The sequence below is a fragment of the Pseudochaenichthys georgianus genome, chromosome 17, assembly GCF_902827115.2.
Source record: "Pseudochaenichthys georgianus chromosome 17, fPseGeo1.2, whole genome shotgun sequence".
Taxonomy (NCBI): Eukaryota; Metazoa; Chordata; class Actinopteri; order Perciformes; family Channichthyidae; genus Pseudochaenichthys; species Pseudochaenichthys georgianus.
In genome coordinates, this window is record NC_047519.1 from 10,159,936 (window position 1) to 10,174,364 (window position 14,429).

Below are 14,429 nucleotides of genomic sequence, written 5' to 3' on the forward strand. Positions count from 1 at the left end.
AATACAAGACAAATATATTTGTACTTTTACTTAAGGATCTTAGTTCTTCTCCCACGACTGATCGCAACCAATAGTTTGCACATTTATTGCACAACGGGTAAATAGTTTGGGCTCCTTCTGCTAATGACAGATTGAACTACTCTTTTATTTGAGTAAAAAAATAAACCCACTGAGCAACTCTTTCAAGGAAAAAAAGAGTTCCAAGATTTATCAAAAGATATTTTTAATTTCTCTTAATAGGTTACATGCGTGAACAAACACAAAGATCACAGACAAACAATATTTACAGCAGCAAACGGGCGTCGGGACGGAAGAGCTCGGCCTGCTGGGGGAATTCTTCTAAAGTCCAGATACATAGTGTAGGTTAGACTCAAAAACAATCCTGTGCACTGAATCACTTGTTCTGACAACACGGTTTTGTGACCAGGTTGTTGCCGTGACGATAACTCTTACGTCTTGAGGTCAACATGTCCGTTAGTGTCCGTTGGCCTGACCGTTGTTCTGCTTCAGCTTCTTCGTCACGCCCTCCTCCTTCACTGGACTCTCCTCTGGTTTCCTCTGAAACAGACAGCTTTGTTCAGATGGAGACAATACATGTTAGCCACCAAAGGAAAGGCTAATAAAAAAACTAAATCTGTTTAAGTGTACGCTACATTTGACATCATCTTAACTGCTTTGACTTTATTTCAGACAGCCATTTATGGCAGGAAGTCGAAGTCTTGGCCACCAAACTCCTTGGGAAAACCCCCAAGGAGTTAAACTTTTCCTTTCTGCTCAAACTACTTCCTCTGGAGCTCAGAACTTTGCTGAGATGATCTTTAAAAAGGATTCCATACAGAACACTACACAGTGTGCTTGTGATCATTCTAGTGCAGGCCTAGAGGGCTTCAATCAAAGGCAAAGGATACGCAGCGTGCTTTGTTGTCATAACACACAAGTGGAGTGGACTGCCACGTCGACTTAAGCTGCATTCACATGATATGCCATTCGCTCAGGTTAGTCTTGCAGTGAAAACAGCCAGTTAAATGTTGTTCCCATGGTTACCTTCCCTGCTAGCTTGCTCCACTGAATACAGCAGTTATCTGATCGGTTGAATGGTAATCTATGTTGATATCATTTTAACTTTGAGTGCAGCGCTTTGGTCAATTTCGAGTGGCACCAAGAGCATGGAAACAGGACCGTCAGCGCAGAGCCGTTTCACCGCTGGTCATGTGAAGGCATCTTAACAGTGGCGGTTCTAGAACATTTTACATGGGGGCAAGAGGTCATGCCAGGGTGGCATGGGGGGGCGGACAGTACGTGGTATTTTATACTGTATATATATATATATATATATAACCTTTTTATTGTTAAATCATCACACAAGGTGTAAAGACAAACAAACTCAAATATAGTAGAAAACAGCAGAAAATACTCATGATACCCAATAATTCTGTTTACTGTAAGCACAGTAAAAGTACTTAGTTATAATTAAGTACACAAATGACATCACCCATCTCTTAAGAGAGCTAAAGGTGACCTGTGCAGCAACACATTTCAATATGTGTCAATACTAAGAGCCGCTAGATTGAGCTGCTGTAATGGTATATGTATGCAAGGAGAATACGAACATACCATGTGGTCCAGCTGGGGTTTCATCTGCCTCCTGATCCCTGCCTCTCTTTCTGACACTTCATCTTTATTCCTCACATACATTTCTTCTTCTTCACCAATGTCTTCATCTCCTCCTGGCTTCCTCCTGCTCTGACCCTCCTGGTCTCTTCATCTCCTCCTGGCTTCCTCCTGCTCTGACCCTCCTGCTCTCTTCAGTGTAGCCTACTGTCTTTTCCTCTTCGTCCTGATCACTTCTCAGATAGGTCTATGTCTTGTTGTTGTTGTTGACTCACTCCAGCTACTCTGTCCTGCAAGAGTCTACTGGTGAAAAGCACTGGTACAAATGCTTGTCTAACTTTACACGTTAGGGCCATGTAGCTAATAAGTAGCATAGCCTACAATAAATGTAAGATCAGAAAGTATTTATCAAGCGCACACAGGCAGCTGCGTTTAGATCCAGTTTGACGGTAAAGGATGTATCCTGATTTCATTTATCAGCCTCATTGCTGTGATGTGTAATTTACGTGGATTTAATAGTACCGCATAGTTTAGCAAATAAAGTGATCGATCTCCCAGCTAGCGCTGTCTGCGTAGTATTTTGTAACGTAGCACCCCAAACAGCTATCGATTCAAACGGCAGAGCTTTATTCATATTTTTCAAGCTCTCGTCCTTATTAAAAACAAGACTAGTGGAAGGGGAACTGCTCCCAGGGGAAGCTGATCCACCTTCAGGTGCTGGGACAGCTTGGTCTCTCTGCAGCGGTGCGAGCCGCGGTCTGTGAGAATGCCGCTCCGCAGTTTAATGCAGGGCGTAGCTGCGTTAGATGGGCCTAAGATGATATTTAAAATTATTCACTGTTAATTAATGAACTGCTTGTTTTGTTGCTTGAGAAGCTTGTGGACATAGTGTAGGTTTGGTTCTACAAGTACAGTTTAGGGACACAAAAGTTAGGGGGGCAGCTGGGGGGGACAAGGTTCTACAGTGGGGGGGGGACGCTACCCCACCTTGCGCCCCCCCCCCCCCTGTAGATCCGCCCCTGCATCTTAAGTTTGTTTCTATGGAGTCAGAGTTCTTTTGAGTGTTCAAACTAAAATTGCTGCCTAATCACACGTCTTTGTATTTAAAGATTATTTTGGGCCAGTTTAGCCCTTATAGCTAGATTTGAAAGGGTGGGATACAAGTAATGCAGCGCATATAAAAAAGGGACCCGAGAACTGAGCCCCAATATATGGCTGTCCAACTCTGACCACTGAGTTATGATGCAGCCCATCACTCTTTATTTTGAGGGCTTAAAGGACCAGATTTGACTACACGCTAAGGAGGCTAAAATAGCTTTCACTGCTGCCCCGTGCCCTCATGTTTTGCACCCATGCACCAGTAAGACTCCAAAAGAGGAGGCGTGCTGACCTACTGAAGGTAAGACACAGATTATAAGGAGGATAAATACCTCATACCCACTCCAAACTATCCCTTTAAAACCAAACGTGTGGCTCCCTCACCTTCTTTCTGACCAGGTGAGAGATGTCCGAGGCTGGAGATTTGGAGGCGTGTCCGTTGGTAGACGTGACCTTAATCTGGGTGGAGGACAAATAAAGTCAAAAACAAATAATCCAACCGTACAATTCCTGTGTAATCATTTCCTTATTAGTCCTTCAGATACTACCACTATGTGATTTACCTTTGAGCTGCTTGAGGAGTCCCCAGGGAGCGCAGTGGAGCCGGGGAAGGCCGAGGAAGTGGAGCCTCCGTCCTGACAGGAACACAACATGTAGTTAGAAACAAGCCTTGTTCATTTACACCTGTGATAAGTCTCAAAACAGGTCAAGAGTGTATCCAGTAGAAGCAGACATTATGTGGAGAGAAACCCCAAATGTCTCTTCATATGATGAGGTTTTTCTAAGTTTTGTTCTTCGACATAATACATAAATATAATACCTCCACTCATCTACTCTTAAGATTTGAAGTGTCTTAAACCCCACCCATAGCTCACCAGCACCCCCCTTGCTCCTTCAGCAGCAGCGCGGGTTATTTTCAGACCCTCCGTGGCATCCTCCACCTTCTCCTGGATCTCTGGCAGCAGGGCCTTCAGCTCCTCCATCTCCTTCCTCTCCTCCGGCAGAGCTTCCGGACCCTCGGCCTTTTCCAGCAGCTGCTTCAGTTTGTCTGTCGGGGTCAGATGGAATTTAAGTATTAACATTAAGGCTCGCCATAGCAACAAAGATTGAGAATGGGGGAGTTAAGGGACAGTGTCACCACAGTAGGAACAGATAGTGCGCACAATATGATAGCGGCTACAAGAAGACTAACAGAGGCTGAGCCCAGCTGCTCCGTGACTTCCGCCTTGTCAACGCTTAAGATGCAACATAGTCTGTTTGACAGCTCATAGAGTCCTGTTGTCCACCAGGAAATGTTGAGTAGCTACAAGTTTTATGATAGAAGTGTACGGGTCCTAAGAACATAGAAACTTCCGGATGCCAACTTGCATATGTTGGGCAATTTGCACAATTAGCATAAGTTACATATGCATACAATTAAAAGATGGTTTGGCCGAGTAAGAGAATTTTGGAGGTTATTGAGGATGAAACCAAGCTGAGATGTTTTAATTAAGACACCCTCGATCATTCATCATCATGTTTTGCCGGCACCTGCGCTTACCCAGCCTGCTCTTGATGACGGAGCTGGAGCTGTTGAGCTCCTCGATGGCCTGGCGGTACTGCAGGTTTAGGGCGTAGGTGAGCCCCAGCTGGTAGTGCGTCTCTGCCAGCAGGCGGCTGTCTGGGTCCAGGTGCTTCACCTGCAGCTTCAGACACTCCTGGAAGTCCTCCATCGCCTGCGTGTAGTTCCCTAGAAGAGAGGCAGCATCTCTCAGCAAGGACATGAGGACAGTGTCGGCTGGGAAAGGGGTTCAATCTTTCAGACATGTCCGTTTTGTTAAAACTCATTGGAGAGTTTTAAGAATTCAGGGACCAAACTGAGGATTTCAATTTTTAGCCAATACTTAAGTAGGGAGCGATAGGGTGAAAATGCTTCAACAGCAGCAAATGGACACAAAACAAGAGTTTGAGTAGACAACATTTAAAATGTAACAAAAGCTGCAAGGGTTGCTACCACCGGTTATTATTGTTTAACATTCAGGGATGCAAACTCATCAGGTATGAAAAAGGTGACAAGGACCCGAGCCCCCCGACCCCACGGACTATCGGCTTTAAAATGAGGAATAACAGGATGTTAGCAGTCAGAACAACTAAAGCAGCAGTGGTAATAATAACAGAAACGCTAAAGAGTCACATCTAATAGAAATATATAAAAGCATTTATTTTAATTGTGTAGCAGTCAGTTTATAATTTTGGCAGCACTGTTGAGCATTTTGAAAATGTATTTTCATGCCTCTGTGCAAGGCTTAGTCTTTCTATCTTTATGGCCACTGGTGTAAAGTAACTAAATTCATAAACTCAAGTACTATACTTGGGTACAATTTTGAGATACTTGTACTTTATTTAAGTATTTCAATGTTTTGCTACTGTGTTCTTCTTCTCCTCTACAGTTCAGAGGTAGATGTGTACTTTTCCTCCACTACATGTATTTAATACCTTTACTTACTTCACAGATGTGGATGAATGATGTGAAATCAGACTTTAGTTCCACCTGGAGTAAATCCACCAGCTACCCTGCAGTATACAAAGTCATTCAAACTAGCTGCACCTTTACCAGCTTTGAGAACACTTTCATGATCAATCATTATAAAACATATCATATATATTACTCTGAAATGGACCAATCTGCTCAATCGCTACTTTCACTATATTTTGATGATAATCCTTTTCTACTTTCACGTGAACATTTTGAATGCAGGACTTTTACTGTAACAGAGTATTCCTACACTCTGGAACTTCTACTTTTACTCAAGTACAAGACCTGAGTACTTCTACTTTTACTCAAGAACAAGATCTGAGTACTTCTACTTTGACTCAAGTACAAGATCTGAGTACTTCTACTTTGACTCAAGTACAAGATCTGAGTACTTCTACTTTTACTCAAGAACAAGATCTGAGTACTTCTACTTTGACTCAAGAACAAGATCTGAGTACTTCTACTTTTACTCAAGAACAAGATCTGAGTACTTCTACTTTGACTCAAGTACAAGATCTGAGTACTTCTACTTTTACTCAAGAACAAGATCTGAGTACTTCTACTTTGACTCAAGAACAAGATCTGAGTACTTCTACTTTGACTCAAGAACAAGATCTGAGTACTTCTACTTTTACTCAAGTACAAGACCTGAGTACTTCTACTCAAGTACAAGATCTGAGTACTTCTACTTTTACTCAAGTACAAGATCTGAGTACTTCTACTTTTACTGTCGCTACTTTAACTATATTTTGATGATAATTCTTTTGTACTTTTATTTGAGGAACATTTTGATTGCAGGATTGTTCCTACACTCTGGTACTTCTACTTTGACTCAAACCTGAGTACTTCTACTTTGACTCAAGTACAAGATTTGAGTACTTATACTTTTACTCAAGTACAAGATCTATATACAACCTTCATTTATAGCCTATGAAAAAAACTATTAGAAAACGAAGGCTCAAGCTAACGTTAGCAGATAGTGACAATGTATGCTAGCTAGCTAGCTCAACGATAATATTGCAACAGAAACACTTTTCAGTGCACATCACGCTCTGCCGCTCCGACAGGGAGCTCTGCTCACCAGCGGTCCAGTCTGTGCCACAGTGACTCCGGACCACAGTTAATATTAACGAACGCACCCGTAGGTAATGTGGCTGCTGAAGCTAGACCATCATCGCGGCTGCAGATTACCCCCCCCCCCCCCATACCCCAAAAATATTTTTATTGCAGATCTACATGAATCACACACACGACCTATTTTGGATTAAAAACGGCGAATTTCACCGAAAGGTGACAAGTTTGCATCCCTGAACATTAACCAAGGTGTGGACAAGAAAAGACATTTCCTGCACCCTTTTCGGATATTTGATAGATCAGTTACGCAACATCCATGGTGACGTCCGCACATGTCTTGTGTAACTCCAAAATCTATTTCATAATGATATTAAAACAGAAAAGCATTGCATCTCCATATTGAGATGGTAACGAAAAAGAAAATGTGTGCCATTTTGCATGAAAAGTGACAAACGTTAAATCAATTATGAAAGGAGTTGGGCATTTGTCTGTTTGAAAACGTGTAAATACCTGATTCAGACGAAACTTCCCCCAGTTTCAGGTAAGTCTGGGCTGCCATGAGTTGGTCCTCTTTAGACTCTTTCCTTGTGTTAAAGAAAATGAAAGAAAATCAGTAAACACAGAAGCTGTATCCTCAGCCATCACTCAATACAGCCGGTGTTTCCTTTACCTTTTGTAGATGACTTTCGCCACCTCCAACATCTCCCAGGAGAGCTGCAGGTTCCCCACCACCTCATCATCATCATCACTGTCCTGAAACACACATTAAAGAGGCCCGATTATGCTTTTGGGGTTTTCCCTTTAAATGTAGTGTGCCATCATATAGGTTTATGTGCATGTAAATGGTCGGCAAAAGCTAAAACCCTAAGTTCCGTGAAATAGGGACATCGCTACACAACAGTTGCGCTTCTATTGGCTAGCGCTCCAACACATTGTTTGTGATAAGGGGCGGGATATCTCTAAAACATTCACAACAGAGCCGGCCAGCTAACCAATCAGAGCAGAATGGGCTCTGGTTTCAGACAGAGGGTGAAAAGAGGTACTGCAGCACAGGCAGTATGAGAAAAATAAAGAGCTTTTTGAACTTTAAAGCATGGAGACATGTCCCAGTAGAGACACACAATACAAATAAGAACCTGATAATGAGCTTAATATGTCATCTCTAACATCCTACACTTCTTTTTCGTGCGCAATTGTGAGCTTTGGTAAAGTACCTTCTCTGCAGAGTCTCCTTCACCTCCTTCTGTGTCACCCTCCATTTCTGCCTCTTCACCCTCCTCTTTCTTCATCTGAAAAAGGTCAATAACGTCGTTAGTGGTTATCATTACAAGTGTTAGAAAGTAGTTTAAAATATTTTTTAAAGGTCTGTAAATTCACCTTGCGCGTCCTCCTCCTTATCTCCCGATTCTTTCTCGGTCTCCATCTTTTCTTCACTTTTATCAAATTTGCTTTCTTTAACTTCGACATTCTTTTCGTCTTTCTCTGCAGCGTCCTTATGCTTATCACCCTTTTCTACGTCTCCCTTCTTCTCTTCACTGTCGTTCTCTGAGTCTTCAGTTTCCTTTTCGGAGTCTTCAGTTTCCTTCTCGGAGTCTTCATTTTTCTTCTCGGAGTCTTCATTTTTCTTCTCCGCCATGGCATCATAAACCTGAGCCCTCAGCTCATCTCTGGTCTTCTCTGTTGAAGTTTGAGAGGACAGTTAGGATGACAGTAGTAGAGCAGCTTAAACAATTAAACAAACCCCAATGGAAAGATGGAAATGACTAGTTTTGTTTTTTCTTACCATCCATGTTTTCTGTGCTGTCAACGTTGGAGTCCTTGGGTTTCTCGCCTTCATCCTCATCCTCCTCTGGTACTCCTTCCAGGGCATTACCAAGGACAGAGTTCTCCATCCTACAACAATACTGTCCGTTAGGTCTCTGATCTTATTCCTACATTTAATTAAAGTTAAGATTGATGGACGGGGGGTTTACCGTGCCAAATCCAGCAGGGCTCGACCACACCAGAAAAAAGCCTCTCCACACTCATCTGCTGTGTCTCCATATTTTTTGGCTCTGAAATAAAAACAATGCATTGAATTTGATCTACATAGTAAAAAAGCTTGTTTCTTTATAATGTCTATAAATAACCATGCAACATAAATACATACTAATAATATGTATCTGCAAATATATTTGTGCTATTTTTATTTAAAAAATGTGGGGGCTTGATGTTACATTTTTACATCTTATAAGGATCATATACATATTAATGCAAGCAGAGGCGAAGCAGCACTTCTGACTAGTTTGTTTAAACCCATTATCTGTAGCGGTCAGAATTAAATATAATATTGTGTTTGAAGCTTTAATAGTCCCTTTTGTTAGTTGGTTAACTCACAGCAGGCCGCAGGCCTCCTGCAGGGCGCCCACCGCCTCCACCACCTTCCCCATCACCAGGTGCTTCTTGCCCGTGCCGATTAGTTTCTTGGCCTCCTCCATGTTAACTAAACTGGGCAAAAAAGAAAACTTTTTTGAAATGAAGAGTTTACAACGCAAAAGACGAACTCAAACACTAGTTGGTCCCGTATATCTGTTGTATGGCGAATTTCTTGTATGAAACATACACATTAAACTAAACAGCATACCTTGTTTTTGTTATAACGGGCAAAATGTCAATAGCAGTTGTTGTCTCCAGCTCGTTCCTCGTGACTCAGCAGACTGCTCAGTTGTTTCAATTTGGCGCGAAATATTGCTACCAGTTCCGGTCTATTTCCGCGTTCTAAAACCAGCGCGGGAGAATTCTTAAAGGCACAGAGCCAGAAATACAGCCATTCACAGGAAAAAATGTAATAAATAAAAATATTAAAATGACGGTTTTGTTGTTCGGATGCATCATCATTTATTTTAACCGTGTAAAGCCTAACACATCAAATAATAGTCAGAAATGTTTTATTAAAATGTGTATTGCACCTTTTAACAAAAATAAAAAATATATATATTTGGTAATTATTTACATAGGCCTACATTTGAAAAACAAATATTGAACATTACATTTGTAAGATTTTGAACATTTCAACTGATTTTGTTCAGATTTGTTAAACTGGAGCTCTTTTGCATGCTCTCTATTTGGCCTTTTTGTATGGTGGTATGTTGTTATATTGTATACACAAATTATGTTGAACTCTCTGAACTAGCCAATGCATTTTTTGAAGAATCAATAAGTATTACGAATTATTATTTCAACATTGGAGTAATTAGCTTGACAACAAAAAAACACATAAATATCTAAATTTCTACTTTTAATACATTTGAACTATGACATTTTAATCTTTAATTAGTTTGATTAAATTATTTAAAACAGTATTTTTAACATTGTGGTGAGCATAATGCAGACTTCATCATGAAATGCAATACAAGACACTTATACTTTATACAGAATAATTTACTCAAATACCTGCTGTATAATATTTGATACACACATTTTCAACACCATTTTTCTATGAAATAAGCTACAAAATATAAACTGATCAGAACTTGCTTAAATTCAGGAAATATTTATATTGAAATATCAGCAACAATATGAAAGTTATTGTCACCGTAACTTTTTCAATATTAGCAAAAATGGATTTGCCTTTTAAAAACACTATGCGTGCTGAGCCTGGGTAATCCACCAGAGGGCCAAAGACATGCATCACATTGCATACAACAGGGTTTTCAGGAAAGTACCAGTCATTTGGAAAATGTAGAGGTCTCAGAAATACATGTATCAAATATGATACACTTAAGTAGATGATACATCATTTGAAAAAAAGAACAGTATGAAACTTGGGTTGAGTTTAATCTGTTAGCTGTCTTCACTTCGATATGAAACTGCAGAGATGTTGAAATGCATCATCCTTTCATTCTGGTTCTTTTCACAATACCTTATATATATAAACATATATTTGTATGGTTTTTCCCCTTTCAGCAAATTTTTCTAAATTAAACATTTGCATTAAAGCTTCAGTACCTTAAAGATTAAATGATAAAATAATATATATACGTGTGTTTGTGTTTTCTGCATGTGTGTTGTGCTGCTGTCATGTCCTGCTGTGAGGGGCAGGGACTCCTCACTGTGTCCCTGCCTCCTCAAGACAAGTCTGGACCTGGCATCAAATCAAGCTCCCACTGAGACGATCCCATCGAGTCCCCTCACACTGCCACCATTAGAGACAACAGCTATAATTCCCCAGTAAAATCTACCAAAACAACGAACCACAGCTCAATGACCTTACATCTTTTCTGTCAGTGCCAATTGGTTAAAGTGGGAATATTCCGGGAGGATATTCTTAGGTAAAGGCTAAGATTGAAGCTTAACGAAACATTAAAGGCGCCCTATTATTCTCATTTTCAGGTTGATACTTGTATTTTGTGCCTCTATTTTGATATGTTTACATGTTCCCTGACACACTGGGGACACATATGTATGTATAAAAAACATAAAAAAGTGCATTTTGCAAGATAGGAGACCTTTAATGTTCAAAAAGCTCTTTATTCTTCTCATACTGCCTGTGCTGCAGCACCTCTTTTCACCCTCTGTCTGAAACCAGAGCCCAGTCTGCTCTGATTGGTTAGCTGGCCGTCTCTGTTGTGATTGGGTTAATTGAACTATTCATATCTTAAACTGCACTGTAACTTTTATCCATGTATTTTTTCTTTTAATGTTTATTTTATTATCCTTGCTTTTTAATGACTGGCCATATTCTTAATGTCTTTCATTGTTGTAAAGCACTTTGAATTGCCTTGTTGAAAGGTGCTATGTAAACTTGCCTTGCCTTGGTCAACCGCTTAGAGATGTCCCGCCCCTTAGCCTATCACATACAATTTGTTGGAGCTCTGGCCACTAGAGGCATGGGTGTTAGATAGTTATGTCATTATGTTACAGAAGTAAACAAAGGAGTCCAATGTACTTGTTTCAGGCAGACATTATTACATTACATTGCATTTAGCTGACGCTTTTATCCAAAGCGACTTACAATAAGTAAATTCGACCAGGAAGATACAACCTTCAGACAGTGACAAATGCGTTACAAAGGCCAAAAACACTTTTATTAGGAGAAACGCTCTGCAGTTTCAAAAACAATGCACTGGAAAATGTCCTTTTATTGTCTTATTTTCTTATTTTAACAATGTGATCACATGATTTCTTCCAACATTATTGCAGATCTGCTGTAAGCTTGTCACTTCAAATATACTGACCAAACTTTAGTATTGAAATAATCCCCAAACATCAACAAGCGCTCCGGTCCCAGCTGTGTGCATAACGTGTCCCTGTTTCCGTTGTGTTTGGAGTTTTTGAAGCCTTATTGTTTTTGCAGCGTTATTGTTTTTGCAGTGTTTTGTTTATTCAGCGCCTTTAGTAAACACTGTGCATGTTTCGTCAAGTAGGCACATGTTTTTTAAATGCTGCGTATGTGTTGTATGCGCATGTGTTTTGGTACATTTGTGTTTCCATATTTACATCGTTTTACCGGTAATACACATTTGATGAAATCCTACATGTGAAGCTTTTAACAATTAATGTTTATCCTCACATAAATGCACAGCACTGCATGCATTTACATTGGATCAAATACTATTCAACCGTTTTTCATCCATTAAAAAACCTGTTGTGATGATCTGCACAGCTGATGTGAGCAGGGTTATGGACAGACAGGCCCTTCAAACATCCAGGTGCTTTGCAAGCAGCAGCAGATGCACTAATTATTGGCATATTGTGAAACAGGAGATGAACGCAGGTTTGATCATTAGCCCACCACGGTGCTTCTAACAGGGTGTTATTGTCTGTCCCCCTCTTATCTAGACCCTTGATGTGTTGCCCATGGCAACCACATGCAAAGACCTCAAAGGGTATCAGCGGAGAAAGGAGGCGCAGTGGAGGGGCTGATTGAACAGATAACAGCTTTAGGAGACAGACTCGGTGAGGTGACCTAATACTCTCAAATGCCGTGTTGAGAACAAACAGTAGAACTTCATTTTGTGAAATACATGTGTCTTCATCTCCACTAAGGTACTTGATTTGTTATGGAGTCCAATTTGGCTATAAGATTTACATTTGTAGTGAGGAATTTTTAGGGTCGGAATCAGAATCAGAATACCTTTATCGCCAGAATACCTATACGCTAAGAAGGGTTCAATTATGATGAAAAGCAATGGTACAAATTAGACAAATATTATTATTATTTAACATATATTTTCCTTTTATGGCCCCAAAATGTTAATAGCTTCAGTAGTTAGGAACACAAAAACCAATAAAAGAGACATAACCCGGAACCTTTTTTTTGTTTTACGGGTTTAACAGGCACACACTCAATATTAAACAAACTACAAAAGTTTTTCTATAATAAAAGATTATTTACAAATCATATACCAGTATTTATAACCCACTGAGACAGATCCCCTAACAGGAAATGATATGCCAGAAATGGTGCCAGTCAGTATGACCAAGCAAACAAAGTTAGCTGTTCCTCTTAGCTGGGGTGAGGAGGAAATGAAAATGAAATATGCCTTCTGCAACCCACAGGAAAAGTACAAGATGATGCAACATTGCTCCACACCCCGATTAGTACAGTATATAGTATAAAGTCGTGTAGGGAATGACATTCCAGGAAACCTTGAGGAAACTGGCTGGCCTGTGCAATACAAACGGTACAATACAAGTCGTCTGTTGTCGAAAGTCTCTAATTATCATAGATTTAGTGTATTAATTTTTGCTATAATTTAATTCTACTTTGAAGAAATTAGACTTATTTTCTTAGAACGGGAAACAAATTCCCTATGATCCCTCTGAAATATACTCTGCTGACCATCAATGTGTAAAATAACAGTTGAATGTATTATGTTAGATCATGTTTATCTTTTACAAGGCTACTTGTAAGGGTCTCAGTCCTGGGAATCAGTCAATCATTGATGAGACACTGAGATGCTGCAATACAGAGCCAAGGTTGCAGCTGCAGTCTGCATGGGATTTTGAATGTCTGTTCATGAAGACAATGTGTTGGCTCCGTAACCTGAGAGAGGTTGAGCCATGTGATGAAACATGGCTGTTAGCTTGGATTAGAGAAACGCATGACATCAAATAACTGCTCTGCTTTTTGGGTTTTAAATGATTCAGTGTTATGTATCACAATTGGCGGTTGAACTATAATGTCGGTCCAGGACCAAGCCCAGGGTCTCACATGCCACATGTCACTCAAAGATACACGTAGCATCCAGGAAGATGCGCAAAATGACCACAAAAAAACATTAAATGACTAATAAAAACCAAACAAAACAACCTCAAACAAACAGAAAGCGACCACAAAGACACACACAGTTAAGAAGAGGAAACAACAAGACTTAAAATGGTGTAAAAAGAGATAAAAGCAACCTACCAAAAGAAACAGAAAGGGGCAGAACAACCAGAAAGAGACCATTTTTTAAAACAAATACACAAAGAAAACTTTAAAAAAAAACTTGTGCATTGTCTTACTAGAAGGGCCCTTTAAATGACATCTGCCCATGCATATCTGACGGATGAATATAGAGGGACAAAAAAATGGTTGTGAGACTGTAACTTTAATTGTGAAGAGTACTTCCTCCTGGTGGTTCACACAAGCTCACAATTTCCCAGAAAAGTCATAAAGGAGAAAGTGCTAAGTCATGCCTGTGTCGTGGGAGGTTGAGGTTGATACTGGAGGACTGAAGCTGGTTGTGAGCTATGGGCTCAGAACAGTCTCATAATACACACATGCATTTTTTAGACATCTGATTGGCTATAGGGTTAGGGTCCGGCGGCCCTCGGTCTTTAGTCACACCGTATGCAAGCTCTGTGCATCACTTTATTTAGCTGATTCCGGTTTGTACTGTGTCGGTTAAATCCAGTGTCCTCCTTGCCGCTGTTGTGACAACACATAGACTGGTGACAGGGTCATGTGTGTTGCTACCTGCAAGATAAGATAAGAAACTATCGCCCTACTTTCACCTGCACCCAGCAGCAGCAAGCTGGAGCGGGAGAACGATATCATACAGTTACAGTCGACCCCTAAAACAGTTCACACAGTAAATGGAACAGTGTTCATTTGTCCAATAGTCTACATTATGAATTTGATGTTTGTCTAAACTGCTAAGAAGCT

The 14,429-nt window shown here is 40.3% G+C and overlaps 1 protein-coding gene across 1 annotated transcript; it reads right to left on the bottom strand.

The window, feature by feature from the left end:
- Window positions 1–198: 198 nt before the first annotated feature.
- LOC117461782 (histone-binding protein N1/N2-like) lies at window positions 199–9,031 on the bottom strand. Its single transcript, XM_034103707.1, has 13 exons — window positions 8,922–9,031; window positions 8,675–8,785; window positions 8,272–8,352; window positions 8,082–8,191; window positions 7,676–7,975; window positions 7,513–7,577; window positions 6,969–7,051; window positions 6,809–6,882; window positions 4,250–4,438; window positions 3,585–3,757; window positions 3,273–3,344; window positions 3,094–3,168; window positions 199–558 (listed from the first exon to the last, which is right to left on the bottom strand). The coding sequence occupies exons 2-13, from the start codon at window positions 8,773–8,775 to the stop codon at window positions 475–477; spliced, it is 1,407 nt and encodes a 468-aa protein (XP_033959598.1). The 5' UTR covers window positions 8,776–8,785; window positions 8,922–9,031; the 3' UTR covers window positions 199–474.
- Window positions 9,032–14,429: the final 5,398 nt, after the last annotated feature.